Source organism: Coregonus lavaretus (genome assembly GCF_964263955.1).
Source record: "Coregonus lavaretus genome assembly, chromosome: 19".
Lineage (NCBI taxonomy): Eukaryota > Metazoa > Chordata > Actinopteri > Salmoniformes > Salmonidae > Coregonus > Coregonus lavaretus.
Genome location: NC_140006.1, coordinates 7,007,992 through 7,031,918, shown reverse-complemented (window position 1 = coordinate 7,031,918; position 23,927 = coordinate 7,007,992). Strand labels below are relative to the sequence as shown.

The 23,927-nt window shown below is 41.6% G+C and overlaps 1 protein-coding gene and 1 long non-coding RNA gene across 4 annotated transcripts in view; one reads left to right on the top strand and one right to left on the bottom strand.

Moving 5' to 3' along the window:
* LOC311146660 (insulin receptor-like) overlaps positions 1-14,390 on the bottom strand; it is a 93,712-nt gene extending 79,322 nt beyond the window's left edge. Inside the window, exon 1 of one of the 2 annotated variants that reach the window (XM_084183192.1) lies at positions 14,345-14,390. Coding sequence is in view for 1 of the 2 variants with exons in the window: in XM_084183191.1 (XP_084039317.1) it covers positions 8,683-8,767 (85 nt within the window). In the remaining variant the exon portion in view is untranslated. Of the gene's footprint in view, positions 1-8,682; positions 9,887-14,344 lie in introns of those variants that run through there. The other variant, XM_084183191.1, reaches the window with a different exon arrangement.
* Positions 10,901-23,927, top strand: part of LOC311146661 — a 32,395-nt gene continuing 19,368 nt past the window's right edge. Inside the window, exon 1 of one of the 2 annotated variants that reach the window (XR_014614705.1) lies at positions 10,901-10,963. This is a non-coding gene — a long non-coding RNA (uncharacterized lncRNA). Of the gene's footprint in view, positions 10,964-18,290; positions 18,602-23,927 lie in introns of those variants that run through there. The other variant, XR_014614706.1, reaches the window with a different exon arrangement.

The following is a 23,927-nucleotide window of genomic DNA, read 5'->3' as shown; positions in this document are numbered from 1 at the left end:
GATGAAATGATGCAATGTATCAACTTTGGTCGCTCTGCACACTGCTCCAATCTATCAAATGTACATGTAACAGAAGAATATCAGGGTCTGCATCCCTGCTTGCCATCACGGATAAATTATATTTGAAAAACTAATGGAATAGATGCGCAGGAAGAGAGGACGGAGAGAACCTGTGAGTAATGGCTGGTAGGGGATGTGGCTGGCTGATTACAGCTGCTACATGTGATATACACGTGAAAGTTAAATGGACATTATTGGACCGGCGCATACAAGAGACTTAGTTGCTGTTGCTTCTTTTTTCTCCACTGAATTTATTAACAAAACTGACTTTATAAACATTTTATAACAGGCGCCAGCGGGTTCTTTAGATTGGTAGGGCCAAAAAATGCAGCAGTATCAAATGAAACGGTTCAACGGTATTCTAAAATGTTGGCATCATAAGTATCATGACGTTTTGGTACCGTGATATTACCGTGGTACCGGTATACCGTGCAACACTACAATGGATCCCGAACTGCTTTATGGTATCATGTAATATGAATGGACATTGTTGAGGGCCATTGTTGACACTGAGTTAATTATTACCTGCAGAATAAGAAGGACGTTTCCTTGATCAAGGCCAGTGAGGCCACCATGTCAAGGGTACGGACTGAGTACGCACCTCAGAAAGAAAGCACATTGTCAGATCAAGGGCCATATGTATCAAGCATCTCAGAGTAGGAGTGTTGATGTAGGATCAGTTTTGCCTTTTAGATAATAATGAGTAAGATTATAGACAAGGGGACCTGATCCTAGATCAGCATTCTTACTCAGATGCTTGATACACACGGTTCCAGTTGCTTGAGTTGAGTCAGTGAAGTGCGAGATTATTGAAAATGAGGTGTTTCATGGCTTGTCAAAGTCCAACATGTCACTCAGGTTTAAAAGGCCTGTTGTTGAAGGTAACAATAAAAACAAACAATTCCTGTGTGTCAACCGCACACCCATGGTTCTCTCACAGGAGGGGGTGTCTCAAATGGCACCCTATTCCCAATATAGTGCACGACATAGGGAATAAGGTGCCTTTTGGGACATAACCAGGTTCATTACCTGAGATCACCACTCGCTGATTCTACCTGTGAGGTGAGGCGGCCATGTCATAAATCAACAGGCTCATCAGCACCCTATTCCCTACGGACCCTGGTCAAAAGTAGTAAACTATACTTAACAAAAATATAAAACTCAACATGCAACAATTTGAAAGATTTGACTGAGTAACAGATCATACAAGGAAATCAGTCAATTTAAATAAATTCATTAAGCCCTAATCTAAGGATTTCACATGACTGAGAATACAGATATGCATCTGTTGGTCACAGATACCTTTTTTTAAAAGGTAGGGGCGTGGATCAGAAAACCAGTCAGTATCTGGTGTGAAGACCATTTGCCTCATGCAGCGGGACATCTCCTTCGCATAGAGTTGATCAGGCTGTTGATTCTGGCCTGTGGAATGTTGTCCCACTCCTCTTCAATGGCTGTGCGAAGTTGCTGGATATTGGCGGGAACTGGAACATGCTGTCGTACACGTCTATCCAGAGCATCCCAACGTGCTGATGAGTATGCAGGCCATGGAAGAACTGGGACATTTTCAGCTTCCAGAAATTGTGTACAGATCCTAGCCTCCCAGTCCCTGCCGCTGAAAAACATCCCCACAGCATGATGCTGCCACCACCATGCTTCACCGTAGGGATGGTGCCAGGATTCCTCCAGACTACACGATTGGCATTCAGGCCAACAAGTTCAATCTTGGTTTCATCAGACCAGAGAATCTTGTTTCTCATGGTCAGATCCTTTAGGTGCCTTTTGGCAAACTCCAAGCGGGCTGTCATGTGCATTTAACTGAGGAGTGGCTTCCGTCTGGCCACTCTACCATAAAGGCCTGATTGGTGTAGTGCTGCAGAGATGGTTGTCCTGGAAGTTTCTCCCATCTACACAGAGGAACTCTGGAGCTCAGTCAGTCAGAGAGACCATCGGGTTTTTGGTCACCTCCCTGACCAAGGCCCTTCACCCCCCGATTGCTCAGTTTGGCCAGGCGGCCAGCTCTAGGAAGAGTCTTGGTGGTTCAAAACAGATTCCATTTAAGAATGATGGAGGCCACTGTGTTCTTGGGTACCTTCAATGCTGCAGACATTTTTTGGTACCCTTCCCCAGATCTGTGCCTCGACACAATCCTGTCTCGGAGCTCTACGTAAAATACCTTCGACCTCATAGCTTTGTTTTTGCTCTGACTTGAACTGTCAACTGTGGGACTTTAGACAGGTGTGCACCTTTCCAAATCAATGTCCAATCAATTACATTTACCACAGGTGGACTCCAATCAAGCTGTATAAACATCTCAAGGATGATCAATGGAAACAGGACGCACCTGAGCTCAATTTCGAGTCTCATAGTAAAGGGTCTTATGTAAATAAGGTATGTTTATTTTATTTTTAATACATTTGTAAAAAATTCTAAAAACCGTTTTTAGCTTTGTCATTATGGGATATTGTGTGTAGTATATGTATTTAATACATTTTAGAATAAGGCTGTAACGTAACAAAATGTGGAAAAAGTAAAGGGGTCTGAATACTTTCCGAATGCACTGTAGATGCTGTCTGGTTCAGGAATAGATTGATAATGTCTAGTTTGACTACCTGGCCACTTTGGAGATAGCTAAATATATTTTTTTTTTCACTGTATTTTTGATAGGTGAGCAGGGAGACACTGATAGGGAGAGAGGTGCAGAGTAGTAGTAGGGCCGGGATACGTGCCCACGCTGAAGGGTGACGTGTATGTGCTGCAGGCGGCGGCATTACCCGCTAGACCAGCCTCAGGCACACTTCTGAGATAGATTGATACTGTCTGGTTTGACAACCTGACCACTTCAGATTATTTAATTGGCAACATGAGGCGAACTACTCTACGTTGGAGACCTGAGGTGAACAACTACTGTACGGTGGTACCTGATGTGAACTACCGTTCGTTGGATGACAGCACAATATAACGGATACAGCATACAGATAGGGCAATGCTTAATCTGTGCCTATTCTCAATCCTTCAGTATGTAAAATGGGGTGATGTAAATGTATGATGTAAGGCGTAAATGTAAAATGTAATGTAAATAGAAAATAAAATAAAATCCACCAAGGTTTTTAGTTTCATTTAGGGTTTTGTCCAGCTTAAGTAAGTAAGCCTTGTCCAAGCCAGAATTATCCATTTTGATTTAAGTATTGGGTCAGAAAACATTTACATTTCCTTCACAACATAGGTCACATACAGACACTGGCTTGGTTCAGCCAAAGCGTTGGTCAGTTACTGTTAGTCAATGTTATGAAACACTTTCAGTGAGGCCCAAGTTTCTCACTCACTCACTGGTTCACTGTCAAGTCGGAGAGGTGCGAGAAGGGGGCCAGTCAGTGCCAGCAGAATCGAAGTCGCACAACAGAATCTAACACAAACTGGTCTGACATTACCCAATCTCAACTCAACCCCCCCTTTTTAGTTTTTAATTAAAAGGTAGCTTCACGTTACTATTTGTTTTTTTTTCAACTCTCAGCCCGACTCGCTCTCGTCCCGTCACATAGGCTAAAACCAGAAACCACACTCGACTGCGTTTAACATTCAAAACAAGTACAGAGGTGTTAGTCGAGTGTTTGGTTTGTTGCGATGTTGCTAGACAAAGGCTGTTTAAGAGGGTTAACTTCCAGGCCTAAATAAATAAATGGTGCATGGTGGTGGTGCAAGAGTAGGTATAGGCCTATTTCATCACAAAGTCTCAAGAATTCCACTACACTGACTCTTAACGGCTTTTCAAATAGTTAAACATCACGAGTGGGTCACCAAGTGCAGATGGAGTGAATAGAAACCATAGGCAGGACACCAGAGTGTGACCATTTAGTCACATTTTGCGACATTTTAACTTGGCTGTGCGAGTTTCATTTTTAATTGCTTGCACTGGTGCGAGCTGCACAGTCTACCTGGTCACCTCAATCAAAACGTCACATTTTTGGTGCAGATAAAATCATGAATTTGTTCAACAGTAAAGTGTATTATCCTCATGATTCCTGTAATAAAAAGTGTCTTCCCTGCCACTGTGCCTGCCTGTTTCGCTGGGACAGGATGCTGTAATGAACGCGCCTCTCACTCACTCTCCCCCCTCATGTGCCCCTCGTGATTGTATAACATTTCAAAATGCAATTGCGGGGGGAAAAATATAACTTTGGAAGCAACTAGTCCATATTAAAGAGAGGAGGGTCTCAGCCTTCTGTAGGTATAATTGTTATTTCTCAACTATCATTATTGAGTTCAAAGCACTGTTTTACCTTTTGAAATACAGAGCGCGTGAAATTGCGCATCGGCCATCGCAAGTGCACTAACCTCATTGCACTCGGACTCATTTTGGGGGGGAAATTACATTTACTGTTACATTTACATGGCTACTAGGAGTAGGTGTTATATTTAGAGTTAGCGATCTAGCTAATGTGTTGAGTTTCTACTTCCTCAGGTGGTGAATTAGCACCAATTGAATTAGGCCTGTATATAATGTTAATGCACATAAAGATGAAGGCAAATTCATCTCTATTGAACAAAACAGAACATTCTGGAGCCCTATTTTGACAGTAAAATATAAAAAAAACTGCATAATTGTCAAGCCATTCATGACAATCACTGGATTAGGTTGCATATCAAAATATTTTGAATCATGCATTCCTGCTTGGACATGTAAGATATAACAACTTATTTGAACAAAAATATAAACGCAACATGCAACAATTTCTAAGATTTTACTGAGTAACAGTTCATAAGGAAATCAGTCAATTGAAATAAATAAATTAGGCCCTAATCTATGGATTTCACATGACTGGGCAGGGGTGCAGCTATGAGTGGGTCTGGGAGGGCATAGGCCCACCCACTGGGGAGCCAGTTTTTTCCCCACAAAAGGGCTTTATTTCAGACAGAAATACTCCTCAGCACCCCACCCCCCTCAGACGATCCTACAGGTCAAGAAGCCAGATGTGGAGGTCCTGGGCTGGCGTGGTTACACGTGTGAGGCCAGTTGGACGTACTGCCAAATTCTCAAAAAATACGATAGAGGCAGCTTATGGTAGAGAAATGGCCATTCAATTCTCTGGCAAAAAACATTTGAGAGAAATACGCTTTTGTGTGTATGGAAAATGTCGCAATTTTTTATTTCAGCTCATGAAACATGGGCCTGACACTTTACATGTTGTGTTTATACTTTTGTTCAGTCTCTTTACTGAATACCAGATCTCAGTAGTATATTATACTTCTTAATAAAGCATTGTGAATGACTTTATAAGATGACAAACTTATTCTATTGTGTGAGACTGCACATTTTCAGGTGGGGTGCCCTATGGGCCCTGGTCAAAAGTAGTAAGTCTACACTATATAGGGAATAGGGTGCCATTCAGAACATACCCAGATGCAACACGCAGCTATGCATCTCTCCCCCATACCAAACCATTAGTCCTTTCAGACACGACAGACCCACGGCAAATCATTCCCACAGCAAATCATTCCCACACTAGATATTTTTTTCTGAAACTCTTGTGATTTTACCAGATTGAAATATTGTGATTAAATCCCTATATCTTAGTTATTATGCTATTATCCTTTTAAACTACGGTAATAAATTGTTTAGCTAAGTGACGGCAACAAAAAAAAACAACACTTAAGGACAAAAGCAATGACAGATGGATTGAAGAGGCCAATGTTTCCTCTAGCTAGGCAAAGCCAAGTGTGTCACAAGCATGGCTTGAAGCCCTCCAAGTCCAGACAGTTGAGAAAGAGCAATGAGAATGGAGAACTATTTAACAGACAACAGTAGGCTTGTGTTTATACCATGTTCATCCTAATGCCATTTGATTGAACTACTATAATTGAGTGAAATCTAATCTCTTTACCCGATCAAGTGTTGTGATAAAACCGACTTGATTATATGTTATTATGTGAGAACTGTCTAGAGTCTAAGATTAGTAGATGGATTGTTTGTACCATGTCCATCCTAATGCCATTTCATTTAACTAATTTGGTGAAATCAGATCTGATCGAATCCAGTGCCTTGATAAAAACAACTTTGTAGCCTAAGTGGTTGAATTGACATACACTCACGGGACAGTTTATTAGGTACATCCCGTTCAAGAAAATGGATCGCTCCTAAAGACAGTCACGTGGCCGTGGTTTGCTATATAAAGCAGGCAGACAGGCATCGAGGCATTCAGTTACTGTTACTGTTTCAGTTAACATTAGAATGGGTAAAACTAGTGACCTAAGTGACTGAGCGTGGTATGATGGTCAGTGCCAGGTGCGCCAGAACCAGTATATCAGAAAAGGCTGCCCTCCTGAGCTTTTCACGCATGACAGTGTCTAGGGTTTCCCGAGAATGGTGCGACAAACAAAAAAACATCCAGTCAGCAGCAGCTGTCTGGGCGAAAACAGCTTGTTGATGAGAGAGGTCGAAGGAGAATGGCAAGAATCGTGCAAGCTAACAGGCGGGCCACAAACAGACAAATAACGGCATAGTACAACAGTGGTGTGCAGAATGGCATCTCAAAATGCACAACACGTTGATCCTTCTCACAGATAGGCTATTGCAGCAGACGACCACACCGGTTTCCACTCCTATCAGCTAAAAACAAGAAGCGGCTCCAGGTGGCATGCGATTACCAACACTGGACAATTAAGGAGTGGAAAAACATTGCCTGGTCCGAGGAATCACGGTTCCTGTTGCTTCATGCTGATGGCAGAGTCAGGATTTGCTGCAAGCAGCATGAGTCCATGGACCCATCCTGACTGGTGTCAAAGGTACAGGCTGGTGGCGGTGTACTGCCATCCAATCTGCAGCAACTGCGTGATGCCATTGCATCAGCATGAACCAACATCCCTGTGGAACGTTTCCAACTTGTAAAATCCATGCCCCGAAGAACTCAGGCTGTTCTGGAGGCAAAGGGGGTCCCGACCCGGTACAGTGTACCTAATTAACTGGCCGATGAGTGTAAATTGCCCTCTTTTAATATCTGCCTTTGTTGGGAGGACTGTTTAGAGTAACGACAGAAGCTAGGTTGTTTGTACCATGTCCATCCTTAATCCTTACCATTCATTTGAACTAATTTGGTTTATCCAATCTGATCCAATTGAGTGTCGTAAAAAACCTGCAATGAAAGTGGTTGGTTTGACATAATACTTTAAGGCCAAACTAACTATTTTAAACCTCTGTCTTTGTTTACTCACTTAATGTTGTACATGTGCATCTGGTTCCTTTACCATTCATTTGAAATAGGCTAATTTGGTTTATCCAATCAGATCCAGTGCTGTGATAAATCTGCTGTGACTTCAAAGTGTCTGGTTTGACATAAGTACCCTCTTTTAATCTGTCATTTTGTTTACTCATTTACTGCTATTTGCAACACAACAGTCAATCTAGTGAATCACACAGTAATGTAGATAGGTAATACATGTACAAGTTTTGTAATAGTGACTAGTAGTGTGCGTGCGTGTGTTGGTGAGTGTGTAGGGATGCTGAGAAGTGTTTGTCTGTGCGTGTTCTTGTCTGCACTCTAGTCCTATTCAGAGGGGCTACTGAATACAACATAACTGCGATAAAACCTAACTTAGTAAATAGTTACCCTACTTTTTGTTCATGATCATGTCATCCCAATTACTCTGTTACCACCCCTGGTGTGTGTGTGTGGGTGCTTACACTTACTCTTCAGTGTAGACTCCCAGTTCTGCATAAAACATCAATATATGTTAACAATATGACCACCTGACTTTAAATTAATGGTTTAACATGCTGTATTTATTTTATTCTGTACCGACTCATTAGCATATTATTATGCATGTAATTTGCATAAAGTCGTATATTTTCTTAATTCTAATTTCATATATTGTTTCAAATTGTTACAAACTCTCAGTTTTGCATAAAGCATGTAGATTTGTTAATAATATGACCACCCTACCTTAAATTGGGCTTAACATTACTGTAATTATGTATTCCGCACTGCCTAATGTGCATACTAAGTGCCTAATTGGCATAATATTGCATAGAAATGTCAGAACAATATGACCACTCTATCTTAAGATATTGGACAGAACGTGTTGAAATTAAGAATGAATACAGGTGATTTGGTGCCTTTTTGACAAGGGATTATGATTGATGTGTACGCGATTTTTCTTACTTTTTCTGATCACTTGAAAATAAGATCTCAGCGATGGTAAGTATATACCCTCATGAAATAAAGTGTTCTGCGTCCAGAAAAGCTGCACTATAACATGGAATACAAAGCATAACACCAGAACAAAAGTTTCATGTTGACCCCTAATAAATGTATTATGTACATTGTACGTTTTGATATCCAAGCAAATGTATGGGATAGACATGTACAATTGCATGTTGCAAAAGTATTTTGATCAGTTTAGGTTGCAAAGTAATTTTTTTGCTAACCAAAAAGTCTATAAAATAGACCTTTGTCCTTTCAAATCTAGCGTATCTAACGAAAAGGCTGACCTTGCTGTCATCATAGCTGATGAAAAGAAAGTTAAGTGACATTCTGTCAACATTCTGTCAAATTAGGTACAATTATGCAAATGCACACATCTGAAACAAATGAGAGCGGGGTGAGAAGATTATAACTAGCTACTTACTTTCTGTATTTTCTCCATTCGTTTGCTGACAATTCCATACGTAGACAGCAGTCACAAAAACCACAAGGCAAGTCCGCTGCCACATATTTACTTAAGTCAATATCCGACCGACGACACGGTCGAGAGCAACTGGGGAAGAATCCGTGTCAAGTCGATTAAAACTAGCTGGCAAGTGGTAGCTGTCAATTGGTTAGTTAGCTAAACCACGAGAACCCACAGGTAAACAAAAATAAAAACATGCATTCCGGAAAAATGGGCGGAGGGAAGGAAGAGTCCAACGTGTTCACTAGCTACCTGGTTAGCTTCAGCTAGTTATCTGTACAGATCTGGTGGATATTCAAAATCGCCACAAACAAATGCAACAGTGGTATTCATTGTGGACAAACGAAGATAAAGTCTCACTTGCCAATGAATTGCACGGCATTGAGTCTTCTTTTCAAGTGTTCTTGATTCAAACCGCAGTCTCGAGAGTCGCAGAGCAGGCCAATGGGAGCAGCTAGCTAGCTAACTGCTAGCTAATGTTAGCTGGCTGTGCAGCAGGCCACAACACAAGTTAGTGCAATTTCATATAAACTCGCAATTTAATTACGCTTCCTGTAACACTCGCTATGGATATGTTGCCACGTATCTACTTCGGAAATTGCTTATTCCCTTGCATTGAAAGAACCTAAACCACAGCTAATGAAGTGCAGCAATTTCTCCCGTCTCGCATTCTGTAGCTTCGCTTATGACAACTTCAGGTTCATGGCACGCGTGGCGTACTAAACCAAACCCACGGGTCACTGCGTTTCACGTTCACCGCTGGTATCTTTCACAAAAATACTCCAAACTCTTCTTGAATAAACGTACAATTCTAGCGATTACTAGGTAGTTTACTTAAACTCATCTGAACCTTGTATGGAGAGAATAAATAATTAAAACCGCAAACTCGATTCGGTCAATACTGACATTTACGAGACTTCCTCTCAAGACAACACTGACTGTCAGACTTCGACGTTGGTCTAGTTGTTCGCACACTTTCTTCACAATAAAGCGCGTTTCGGTGATTTTACATGAGGGATATCTCCCTTCAAAATGACCACATTGTTATTGCATAACGAGAACTGTCAAAATAAAGTCGAAAAGGTATAGTTTACTCTCCCACATGAGAGGTAGATTGTTCAGTCCTCTATGATCCCCTTCTCTGCCTCTCCTCCGCCAGTAAACTGAGCCAGCTGGGGCGAAGGGGAAATACGGACTGGAGAATATTTGGATTAGGCAGTTAAACTAAAGATACTGTAAAAACCATGGGTCATACCATGGATTATTTAGCTATTTTATTTTGAATTTTAGTACCCCTTTAGGTATCAAAATAATATGAAAACAATTATTTTATAAAATAATGAAGTTGGCCTTTACTACTATAACCCATAGAAGCGCATTGAATAACACATACATAAATTGCAAAAAAGACAGTCAAAAAATAAATCATAAGAAATAAGGTTTTTAAGTGTCTGTCCTATATCTACAAGAAGACCGATTTTCGGGATGTCTACAAACAATGCTGTAGCTCGGCCACCTTCCACCATAGATGCGGAAGACCGACGTAGGCGGGTGTGGTGGATTGAGAAGCAACCCATTCAACAAACCTTATAGATCTAGTTTAAACTGACGGATTTTGATGGGGATTTGTTTATTATGTTACTTATAGACTCTTAATGAATTATGTGTGGGAATAAAGCTCCACTTTCAATTAGGGTCAGGAGTAGCTTGACTAAACTCCACTCCATGGTGAAGGAAGTTGTTTGCTGAAATACATATTTTTTCAATAAGCGTCAATGAAATACAACCACCGACTGTTTCCTTCTTGAGATTCAATTGGCACAAATGCACATTTGTGCTGAGTTGCCATTTTAGAGCAACAGCGATGAGCAAACAGTTGGTGGTTGTATTTGATTAAAAAGTATGGATTTCAGCAAACAAAGGCATGCAACTACAGAGGGCAAACATAAGTACAAGGTAAGCGTTGAATAAGTTAAAGTATTTTAAAGTATTGACCTTGGGCGAATAAATGTAGTTGGAGCTGAATTCCCAATGCCTGGTCTCAGCCCCACTCCATTGGTGGAGTTAATCAGAAACTTCCTTTACCATGGAGTGGAGTTTAGTCAGCTAGGTCAGGAGGATAAATATTTGCAAGAACACTTGTTGATTACATTTTCATTTCTTCCCCCTCTTCTTTAGTTCTTTGTTCTGCGGACGCCAACCAACCTGCCCATCCAGTTTTAAGACATGGTGGGAAAGGGTAGGTTGTATGCTACAGGAGGTTGTATGTCTGTTAATCATGGTCTACATTCCAAACGGCACCCTATTCCCTTTATAGGGCACTACTTTTGATCAGGGCACATCGGGATCTATATGGTGAATAGGGTGCCATTTGGGACGTAAACTCGTAGGCTAGACCAACAATTCAGGGAGACTGAAATATTCTCTTTGTTTAAACATAGACGGAAATATCCACTTTTACAAGCATCACATTGTCCAGAATTGTTATCTCTTCTCTCTGTGTTAGTCCTTGGCAGCCTTTATGGGAAAAACAGCTGCACTGAAACCCCTTGTGCTCAGATAGACCATATCCTCCCTATGTCAATGCTATACGCTTAGAGAGGGACTATCACCAGTGGTGGAAAAAGTACCCAATTGTCATACTTGAGTAAAAGTAAAGATACCTTAATAGAAAATGACTCAAGTAAAAGTGAAAGTCACCCAGTAAAATACTACTTGAGTAAAAGTCTAAAAGTATTTGGTTTTAAATATACTTAAGTATCAAAAGTAAATGTAATTGCTAAAATGTACTTAAGTATCAAAAGTACAAGTAATTTCAAATTCCTTATATAAATATATTAAAGCATATTTTTTAAATTTAATTTACAGATAGCCAGGGGCATGCTCCAACATTCAGACATCATTTATAAACATCAGAAGCAGTAGGGATGACCAGGGATGTTCTCTTGATAAGTGTGTGAATTAGGCAATGTTCCTGTCCTGCTAAGCATTCAAAATGTAACGAGTACTTTTGGGTGTCAGGAAAAATGCATGGAGTAAAAAGTACATAATTTTCTTTAGGAATGTAGTGAAGTAAAAGTAAAAGTTGTCAATAATATAAGTAGCAAAGTAAAGTACAGATACCCCAAAAAACAACTTAAGTAGTACTTTCAAGTATTTTTACTTAAGTACTTTACACAACTAAGATATATGTGTACCAATTGTTTCCAGTTTTAGCTTTCTGCAATTCACTTGTGTTGTCTGTATGTATTGTTGAAGAGGTGGGTTATGTCCCAAATGGCAACTAGTACACAACTTTTCTTTAAAGTAATGCACTATATAGGGAATAGGGTGCCATTTGGGGCGTACATAGTCTCACGTGCCAGACTCAAAGGGCTGAACTGAAGGGGTCTCTTCCTACACTGCTGTAGAGAGACACTATTGAAGAGGTGGGAGGATGTGCCAGTGCCAAATGGCGACCTATTCCCTACATAGTGCACTATGGGCCGTATAGTGAGCCCTATGGGCTTTGGTCCAAAGTTGGGCACTATATAGGGGGATAGGGTGCCATTTGGGATTCAACCGATATGTGTTGATGTTTACTGTACACTCTTAGAAAAAAAGGAGCTATCTAGATCCTAAAAGGGTTCTTCGGCTGTTTATGAAAAAAGTTTTTGGGGACCAAGTTACACTTCTCATAAGGCAGTGAACTGGTGGAACAACCCATAAATACTGTCTCTCCTCTCCCCTGGCTGCAACTCTTTCCCACACCTCTTTGCTGGCGTGGAGAGGACAGTGTGTTCTTCTCAGCCAACTTACCTGGTAAAATAAGGGTTATAGATAGATAATAGATAATAGTAGAAAAATAGATTTTAGTACACTTTGTAGGACACTGGTGGTGCATATGAGGACCATAGACCTGCGTCCAAAATGCCACCCTATTACCTATATAGTGCACTACCTTTGACGAGAGCCCTATGGGCCCTGTTCAAAAGTAGTGCACTACATATGGAATAGGCTCCCATTTGGGACGCAACCTTTGATAGGGTGGAGATGCTTATTGTTCATTTACTGTAATCATATTTATTATTTATAACTAACCACTGCTCTACCTGTGTTGAAAGGTTGATGGGTGATGCTTATAACTGATAACAACAAGCGGAATGATTACTTAGATTAGTCTTCCTGTACTGGCAGCCAGGGGATTGGCTGGACAATACCACCAGTGTTAACTCACTACCTGTTAGCATCCTCTCTTCCCAGCAGGACCAGTACATTTCGGATAAAAAAAGGAACCTCTTCTGTCACCAATTAAGAGAAAATAGCCCTCAATCTTACAGGAATTCAAACACATGCACAAACACGCACGTATGCACCAATGATGTCTATAAACCCAATCTACACACAATACCCCATAATGACAAAGCAAAAACAGGTTTTTAGACATTTTTGCAAATGTATAAAAAAAAAAATACGGAAATCTAACATTTCCGTAAGTATTCAGACCTTTTGCTATGAGACTCGAAATTGAGCTCAGCTGCATCCAGTTTCCATTGATCATCTTTGAGATGTTTCTACAACTTGATTGGAGTCCACCTGTGGTAAATTCAATTGATTGGACATGATTTGGAAAGGCACACACCTGTCTATATAAGGTCTCACAGTTGACAGTGCATGTCAGAGCAAAAACCAAGCCATGAGGTCGAAGAAATTGTCCGTAGAGCTCCGAGACAGGATTGTGTCGAGGCACAGATCTGGGGAAGGGTACCTGCGCAGCGACGCTCCCCATCCAACCTGACAGAGCTTGAGAGGATCTGCAGAGAAGAATAGGAGAAACTCCCCAAATACAGGTGTGCCAAGCTTGTAGCATCATACCCAAGAAGACTCGAAGCTGTAATCGCTTCCAAAGGTGCTTAAACAAAGTACTGAGTAAAGGGTCTGAAAACATATATAAATGTGATATTTCCATGTTTTATTTGTAACAAATTAGCAAAAATGTCTAAACCTTTTTTCGCTTTGTCATTATGGGGTATTGTGTGTATTTTTTTTATTTTTTATTTAATCCATTTTAGAATAAGGCTGTATCGTAACAAAATGTGGAAAAATTCAAGGGGTTTGAATACTTTCCGAATGTTTCTTAATTGGTAACATTGTATGGTGATTTCAGAGGTGTCACCATAGGAGTGTTTTTTCTGATCTGGTAGGCTAACCTAACCAGGTAAAACTCTGGACCCTAGTAGTAGGGTATGACATAGTAATAAATCAGCTGTAAAACTGTATTATATGGGCTACGATGGGACAATGCTTTTTCTAATCAGGTCGTATTGTTTTATAAAAACTACACAACTGCGATTGGACTAAAGAACTAACAGGGCTGCGCTTGCTTTATGCAGGATTGCATTGTGTATGCCTTTGCATCTGTAATTAAATAGTTACTCACACAGTATGTCATCACTATTGTGTTGATTGATTAATTCCAGTCAATCATTTGGATTGATAAGGTCTAGGTAGCCTAGCTACCTGAAGTTTTAATATAAAACACATTTGATGACATTCACATTTTCTCTTAACACAAATAAATAGGCCTATTTTCGGCTATAAATACAGGTACATAGCTTAGGCAATAAATACATGACGTTACCGCTTCGTTTCCCCTGGCCAGAGGGGATCAGAGCTCATAGGCTTCTCCAGGCTATCTGCAGCTGTGGTTGTTATCAGTAGGCTACAGCTGATCAGACTGAAACACAGAGTAATTGTACACGACTTGACCAATCATGAGGCAACAGTACTTTGTCCCTCTTTTCAACGCTTTTGTTTCAATATTTTTTATCCAACCGAATAGAAAGTGTTGGGGCAAATGCCAGCTCGCCACACATTTGCTGGTGGCAGTGCTGTGCTGATCTCTGCAACATGGATAAATTGAAATAATTTGCCACATATTGCTACAAATGAAGAAACATATCCTATATGTATGTTCTACTATCTAAAAATGTCGAGTTAGTATCTGGACATTTTGAGTTAGTTTGGGCTTCCATACTAATGTTACTGTCCTCAATTCAACAAATAAATTGTAGAATTCCATTCATTCCTATGGAGGACTGCTCCTTCTGGGGAGTGCCAATATGGCGGCCGGTGGCTTCAAAGCCTCTAATTGGCCAATACATAGCATCAGCAATCCAGGGTTTCTACAGTGGGGAAAAAAAGTATTTAGTCAGCCACCAATTGTGCAAGTTCTCCCATTTAAGAAGATGAGAGAGGCCTGTAATTTTCATCATAGGTAGACGTCAACTATGACAGACAAATTTAGAAAAAAAATTCCAGAAAATCACATTGTAGGATTTTTTATGAATTTATTTGCAAATTATGGTGGAAAATAAGTATTTGGTCACCTACAAACAAGCAAGATTTCTGGCTCTTACAGACCTGAAACTTCTTCTTTAAGAGGCTCCTCTGTCCTCCACTCGTTACCTGTATTAATGGCACCTGTTTGAACTTGTTATCAGTATAAAAGACACATGTCCACAACCTCAAACAGTCACACTCCAAACTCCACTATGGCCAAGACCAAAGAGCTGTCAAAGGACACCAGAAACAAAATTGTAGACCTGCAACAGGCTGGGAAGACTGAATCTGCAATAGGTAAGCAGCTTGGTTTGAAGAAATCAACTGTGGGAGCAATTGTTAGGAAATGGAAGACATACAAGACCACTGATAATCTCCCTCGATCTGGGGCTACACGCAAGTTCTCACCCCGTGGGGTCAAAATGATCACAGGAACGGTGAGCAAAAATCCCAGAACCACACGGGGGGACCTAGTGAATGACCTGCAGAGAGCTGGGACCAAAGTAACAAAGCCTACCATCAGTAACACACTACGCCGCCAGGGACTCAAATCCTGCAGTGCCAGACGTGTCCCCCTGCTTAAGCCAGTACATATCCAGGCCCGTCTGAAGTTTGCTAGAGTGCATTTGGATGATCCAGAAGAGGATTGGGAGAATGTCATATGGTCAGATGAAACCAAAATATAACTTTTTGGTAAAAACTCAACTCGTCGTGTTTGGAGGACAAAGAATGCTGAGTTGCATCCAAAGAACACCATACCTACTATGAAGCATGGGGGTGGAAACATCATGCTTTGGGGCTGTTTTTCTGCAAAGGGACCAGGACGACTGATCAGTGTAAAGGAAAGAATGAATGGGGCCATGTATCGTGAGATTTTGAGTGAAAACCTCCTTCCATCTGCAAGGGCATTGAAGATGAAACGTGGCTGGGTCTTTCAGCATGACAATGATCCCAAACACACCGCCCGGGCAACAAAGGAGTGGCTTCGTAAGAAGCATTTCAAGGTCCTGGAGTGGCCTAGCCAGTCTCCAGATCTCAACCCCATAGAAAATCTTTGGAGGGAGTTGAAAGTCTGTGTTGCCCAGCGACAGCCCCAAAACATCACTGCTCTAGAGGAGATCTGCATGGAGGAATGAGCCAAAATACCAGCAACAGTGTGTGAAAACCTTGTGAAGACTTACAGAAAACGTTTGACCTGTGTCATTGCCAACAAAGGGTATATAACAAAGTATTGAGAAACTTTTTGTTATTGACCAAATACTTATTTTCCACCATAATTTGCAAATAAATTCATTAAAAATCCTACAATGTGATTTTCAGCATTTTTTTTTCTCATTTTGTCTGTCATAGTTGACCCATCTCGTCCAAAAAGTTGACTAAAGTTTGCCAAAAAGCACCTGGATGATCATCAAGACTCTTGGAAGAACGTTCTATGGACAGATGATTCAAAAGTATAACTTTTTGGACGACATGGTTCCAGTAATGCCTGGTGAAAACCAAACTCTGCATTCCACAGTAAGAACATCATACCAAAGGTCAAGCCTGGTGGTGGTGGTGTGATGGTTTGGGGATGCTTTGCTGCCTCAGGACCTGGACGACTTGCCTTAATAGAAGGAACCATGAATTCTGCTCTGTATCAGAGAATTCTACAGGAGAATGTCAGACCATCCGTCTGTGAGCTGAAGCTGAAGCGCAGCTGGGTCATGCAGCAAGACAATGATCCAAAACACACAATCAAGTCTACATGAAAATTGCTAAAAAGCAACAAATTGGAAGTTTTGGAATGGCCTAGTCAAAGTCCAGACCTAATCCCAATTGAGATGTTGTGGCAGGACTTGAAACGAGCAGTTCATGCTTGAAAACCCACACGTCACTGAGTTAAAGCGGTTCTGCATGGAAGAGTGGGAAAAAATTCTTCCAAAGCAACGTGAGAGACTGATCAACAACTACAGGAAGCATTTGGTTGGAGTCATTGGAGCTAAAGGTGGCACAACCAGTTATTGAGTGTAAGGGGGCAATTACTTTTTCACACAGGGGAGGGTGTTGCATACCTTTGTTTATGAAATAAATATGTAATTGTTGTGTTATTTGTTCACTTATGTTCCCTTTATCTAATATTAGGTTTTTGGTTGAAGATCTGATAACATTCAGTATCACAAATATGCAAAAGTAGAGAAAATTAGAAAGGGGGCAAATACTTTTTCATAGCACTGTATGTCCCAAATGGCACCCTATTCCCCTTGTAAAAGTAGTGCACTATGTAGGAAAAGGGGTGCCATTTGGGATGCAGCCGTGATGGCTGGCAAACCTCCAGAGAACTGCTTCCTCCGATCACAGAGGACAGAGCAGAGATCAAGTGTGTGTCCCAAATGGCATCCTATTCCCCGTAGTGCACTACTTTTGACCAGGGCCCATAGGGTTCTATAGTGCAAAAGTACTAGTCTCTGGTCAAAAATAGTGCACTAGGGAACAGGGTGCCATTTGGAACGGAGACCAGATCCTGCAGAGGACAGAGTAACTAGAATAAAAAAAACATGTGTAATGAGTGTGCTGCCGTTTAGTGAGGTTGAGGGTAAGGGTGACCAGCAGCTTTGAGCCAATGAACCGATTTCAGCACGTCAGAAGCTGTAATGAAGCTAATAGGGTTGTGATGCACGCATTGGCAGAAATTATAATCTCATAAAGTCTGTCTGTAGGTACGTGGAGTTATAGTAAGATTATGGCACTAGGCAGTTTTAGTTTTAATCACCCTGTTCTAAGTTCCAGTCTTTTGTTCACTGTATTACACAGCACAACATTTCCGGCAACAGTTTATTTTAAGGGTATAACACTTCACAATACATTCATAACGATTGCATAACACATTCATAAGTAATACAAGTCATGTAGGTACACTTGAAATAAAGTGTTACCAAATTTCCATTGAGGAAATTCTGTTTTTTTTTAGCAATACGCAGTGACTGATTGTGGGTGTTTATGGTAAGGTTTGTTTTGCCTCCTTGACAGTGTAGTTCAAGAACCATTTGAGGAAATTGAAACAAGATACTATTTTATGTCTCGACTCCAGTTCAAAGTCGAAGAAAACCATTTCCTTTCCCATCATTTCTGATGGAAATAAGAGCGAGAATGAGCGCACAAATAAATGCCAGGTCTAGTTATTGGCGACATTATAACACAAATAATGTTTGATGCATAACACAAATACATGTTTTGAGGTCAACTGAGGTTCTTTTGAACAACAATTTAAGACTGGGGCCATGCATAGAGCTAAGCTCAGCAGTTTTGATTTAGTATTGACAGTCTAGAGTCCTGTCCAGGGGGTGTACTTGTACATCAAGCTGCCTCACGCTACAGGAAACAGCAGATAGGCTCCTGCCCCTATGGGCCATTCTGGCTCAGACAGGCTTACTTACTGACGACAACTGAAGGATAACAGATGACCGGTAAACACATGATGCTAATGTTGACAGTATGTAACCAGTAGCCATGGAGCCATGGTCTGTGTCCCAAATGGGTTCTTTCGCTGTTCCCATAGGAGAACCCTTTTTGGTTCAAGGTAGGTAATTCATTCATCCATTCATTCAGATTACGCTAGCATTTCGTTTTTTTACAGTATAAAACAGTCAATTTACGGTATTGTACTGTCATTACACAGCACTTGCTTTGATACCGTATTCATATTACAGCAGGTGTATTGTAATATGAAATATAGAATTTTGTTTGCCGAGCTACTGTCAAATTCACAGTAACCTCTTTACAGTGTAGATAGCACCTTTTTTTCTAAGAGTGTATGTAGTGCACTACTTTTGACGAGAGCCCTATGGCTCTGTGGCTCTGTTCAAAAGTAGTGCACTAAATAGGGAATAGGGTGTCGCAGTATTTGGTATGTAGACATAGAGTCAGAAGGCTGTTGTTGACTGAGCGACTGACTCCTAATCCTGCTGGCCCTCATCCGGTTCCAGGGGCCTGGGGGAGGCAGGTCACAGCTCGGACCCAAGGCCTCTCTTTCGCCCCTCTCTCTCTCTCTCTCTCTCTCTCCTCTCTCTCTCCCTCTCCTTCCCTCTTCTCTCTCAGGGGTTTCTCTGAAATCCTATTACACACTTCACGGCAGTGGCCAGCTCAGAGATGATTATGTAGCTGCTCCTACAGACTGATCTAAGGTCAGGTTTCAGTATATACACTGAGTGTACAAAACATGAACATGACATAGACTGAACAGTTGAATCCAGGTGAAAGTGATGATCCTTATTGATGTCACTTGTTAAATCCACTTCAATCAGTGTAGATGAAGGGGAGGAGACAGGTTAAAGAAGGATTTTTAAGCCTTGAGACAATTGAGACATTGATTGTGTATGTGTGCCATTTAGAGGGTTAATGGGCAAGACAAAATATTTAAGTGGTATGGTAGTAGGTGCCAGGCGCACCGGTTTGTGTCAAGAACTGCAACACTGCTGGGTTTTTCATGCTCAACAGTTTCCTGTGTGTATCAAGAATGGTCCAACACCTAAAGGACATCCAGCCAACTTGGCACAACTGTGGGAAGCATTGGAGTCAACATGGGGGGGGTTGGGTTGCAACTCAATAGTATGAAGGTGTTCTTAATGTTTTGTACACTCAGTGTATATAGTAAACTGATCATAGACCTGCTCTGCCCAGGAATGGGGGACAGTCTGGATGAAGCAGCAAGATTGGACACCCATGGAGTCATCACAGTTTAGGTAGCAAATCTCTTACTGTTAGAGCAAATCTGTTAGGGCTTGACTCTACTTACTTAGCTATTCAATCCGATCGCCCTCTTTTCGGCTATGCAACATTTAAAGGCAATCTTACATCTGCAGTCAACGCTGCAGATGTTGGCTCAATTGTAAATAACCTTTAAATGTCAACCTTGCTACAACGCAGATCTTCTGCGGTCTGGATTAAATCTTGGCCTTACTTAGTTAACCCATAAAACCCATAGTGGTCAGTGTGGCTGACGTCTGTTGAGGTACAGTAGAAACCTCATGATGATAGCATCAGCCTCAAAATGGCCAGATAAACGCAGGACAACAGTCAGTGGGGGAATAGGGTTTAAAACAGATTAAGCCTAGATTACAAACCACTTTCAATGGAGATTCACCGGTCAACCGGCCCTTCGAGTAACTCAAGCCTTGAGCTACACATTCATGTCCTTGACACAGTATTGAAAAGCTCACCCAATAGCCCTCAGCTTATTCCTCTATGTAGGTAACCAGCCGCACGCACACTGTTCAAACATGACAACTAAAACAACAGGGTCAGGGTTCAGCCTGATAAGAGCCGTGCGAAGGCCTCTCTCTCTCTGTTATCATGTATGATAATATATGTAGCTCAGCCTAGTTTTTGTTATTCGGCCAAGTCTGCCACAGTGTCATAAAGTGCTTGTCTTGAAAAATATATACAGTATATGTGAGGATGAGAAGGAGAGTGGGTACCGTAATGGTGGGTCTACTCTGTCAAACCTTCACAGTTCCCAACCTTCCCCTGATGGAACAAAAACTAAACAGTCATGTTCCCCAGAGGCTCCCCCGGCCCCTAGCTGCATCCCGTAAGGAAACCTATTCCCTACATAGTGCACTACAGGGCCCAGGTCAAAAGTAGTAATATATGGAGAATAGGGTGCCATTTGGGACTCAACCTTTGTCCAAGCGGCAGTCGGGTGGGACACACCCATCCCTGTTTTAATGGTCCACCCAACATCCGTGGACACTGGGAGGGAAGGACAAAGTCGGTCTGGAGCCACGCCACCAACGGAGGTCTACATATAGAACATGGGAAGGGAACAGGGGTGCAGCAGAGGTGAGAGACAGAGACCCTTTCACACGAAACTGCCTGACAGGAACAACAATAAAGTTCACAGAGTGATTCATCCGAGGGCTCCGCCAGGGCGCCATGATGATCCACACTGTCCCGTCAGGAAGAGGTGATGCCATCCGCTCTCTCTGCTCTGTCCGAGTGTGACGTTCTTCCCCTTTGGACCGCCCGGGGTCCCAAGGTGTCTCGTTCTAGAGAAAGATTCCTTCCTGCTGCCCCTTTCCAGCGTTCCTAAAAACAACATTGTTTACTTTGGGGGGTTAATGGACACGCTCATTTACTATGGAGGTGTGTGTGTGTGGGGGGGGACTATGTGTGTTTGTGTGTGACTGTGTCTTTGCGTGCGTCCTTCTGTATGTGTTTGTGTGTGACTGTGTCTTTGCGTGCGTCCTTCTGTGTGTGTGTGTGTGTGCCTGGGTCCGCATGCATGCGTGTTGACCCGAGACAGTTCCAGGATAACTAATTAGAAGCATGTACGCATTCTTCCAGTCTCGTGCACCTAATCTGGGACTAGAACCTAAATGTGCTATGACAGCGTCTCTGCTTAAGTGACAATGGCCGAGAAGCTCGTGTTTGGAGGATATATTGGCACGGGTGTTGTTAGTATTGGCAAACCGTGCCAATACTATATATCCTCCAAACACCGGCTTCGAGGACATTATCACTTTTATACAAAGGGTTACCAACATATTCAAATAATGATTGACATATTTTAATTAAAAATGTTATTTTGATGAATTTATTCATACTATTTCATCCTTCCACAAGATATAGTCCAGACACAAATCTAGGGTTGCTACCCAAGCCGGCTGGTCATTCGTTCTATCAGTTCGGTTGCCAGAGACGCGACCCAGTCGTTCAGTCTTTTTGATCTGTATCTATGAACGGGACCCAGTCATTCATGCTAAACGTTCCATTGCATACTGGCTGGCAATGGTCTTATCCCTTGCTTGCTAGCTAGCCAACTACGGCTAACTTACAGTCACGTCAAAAAGTGCAGCCAGAATAACAGCAAAGTAGCTGCAGTTGCATTTGTTTAAGCTGTTTTATTTGGATACATCCATAACAATGAGCTAATGAGGCGCGATTTCACCTGGCATAGAACATTTGCTCACTCGTCAGGACACTGTTGTTCAGAGGAGCTAGCCAACAACACAGCTAACACAATCACTTCAAACTGAAGCTGGAAAGACTGCAAACTAGCAGCACTTCGTTTCATTTTATCTTTTTTCAATTGACATTTCTTTGTATGGGGGATTTATTATTCTCCTAATTGATGGGATGACTAAATTAGAAAGAATGCATTCTTGACTGGGCTAATGTAGGTTGTGTCACCTGGCAAGCTGTGATTGATGTGAAGAGCTGTTTTAGGGGGTAAAATGAGATATGGATTTGTGTCTCCAAATACTAGACTATACTGGTTCTTTGTGATCTGTGAACCTTCCTTGGACGTAGGAATGGTGTCTAGGGGAGCTGGCTCTTCTCACTATGACAGGTTGTTATGATAAATGTATGCCTGGTAACAGAAGAGGTGGGGAGCAGCCGGTGCGCCAACGGATAGGCTGAGTAAGTCTAAACCACGCTCAAGTCTCTAATCTGATTGGCCAGCATAGAGGTGGGAACTCTCTCTCTGTAAGAGTATTTGAAGAACAATCTGAAACAATGGATTTAGTTCTCTGAGTGCCCTGCGAGGCATATCGGGGAGCCCGTATATACGAAACATCATATTTACCATTGAAGGTTTTATATTAATTAAAATACTAGTATATCTTAGAAGTCGTGTTGACCTCTTTTGTTCCTAATACCAGATTTGAATTGACGCAACTTTGACATTTGTATATATCCATAAAAATGATGCCAGCTGATTCATGATTTCGACTGGCTGAGAAACGCTGCCAGCCTGTCTGTCTAGTCCCGACTCCCGACACGTTCATTACTATGGGACAGCTGGTGTCACATCTACTCCCTCTCCCCCCCTCCGGCGCTCAACGTCGCTGGTCTACTAACCACCGGTCCTGGCAACCATCATTACACACACCTGCGCCCCATCATGAGGCACACCTGGACTTCATCACTCCCTTTATCTAGCACTCCGTTGTATCACCCATTAGGTCGTATTGTTTCCTGTTTAGACACTACTACTGTTTTGTATTCACTCCATGTTCGTTCCTATTAAACTCACCGACTGCACCTGCTTCCCGAGTCCCTGCATCTCCTTTACAGCTGGAGATCGAATTTGAATATTGAAACTATGTTGCAAATGTCGGAGAGACAGACAGCAAGGTTTATACAAATCTCCGCTGTTGAAAACAAAATGTTAGTCTAAAAGAAATGTGAGATAATGTCTAGATGCTTTTTATAGTGGAGATCAAGTTTATAAATTGCTTGGCTGGGCTGATGAGACAGTGGATTGCGCAGTCAGATGGAACAGAGTAAATAGGCATTTTAACGTCATAGATTTAGCCGGTGGTAACTTGCGCAATAGACACCGACTGGAATGCGGTTTTAACCAATCAGCATTCAGGATTAGGCCCACCCCGTTGTATAGATCACAATACATTCCAGCCCAGTCACAATTATTATTTCATCCTGACACAAGCACAGAGGAACAAATAATAATGCTTTCAAATACATCTAATTTCCACCTTGGAAGTAAAAACGTTTCATTTGCACTTTAGAAGTATAACTGTTTTAATTTGCACTTTAAAAGTATAAATACTTGTGTAAAGTTACTCTTGTCAAAACATGCTTACTCTCCATTCCATTGTAACAGTTTTATGATCTTACATCTCAGAGAGGTGATTCTGGTTATTTGTTGATTTGTAATATCAGGATCTATGGGCACAGTACAAATATTGTCAATACTATCTGTAACCAATGTCATGGCCATTGAATTTGAATTAAGTGTCATTTCTCCCATGTTTAGAAAAGGAAAATATGGAAGAGATCTTCTTTCTTAGAGATTTTGAAGCAGCTACCCACTGGGCACACCACGTCATTTCAATGTGGGTAATATTTGGTTGAGACGTTGATCAATGAGATTTCAACCT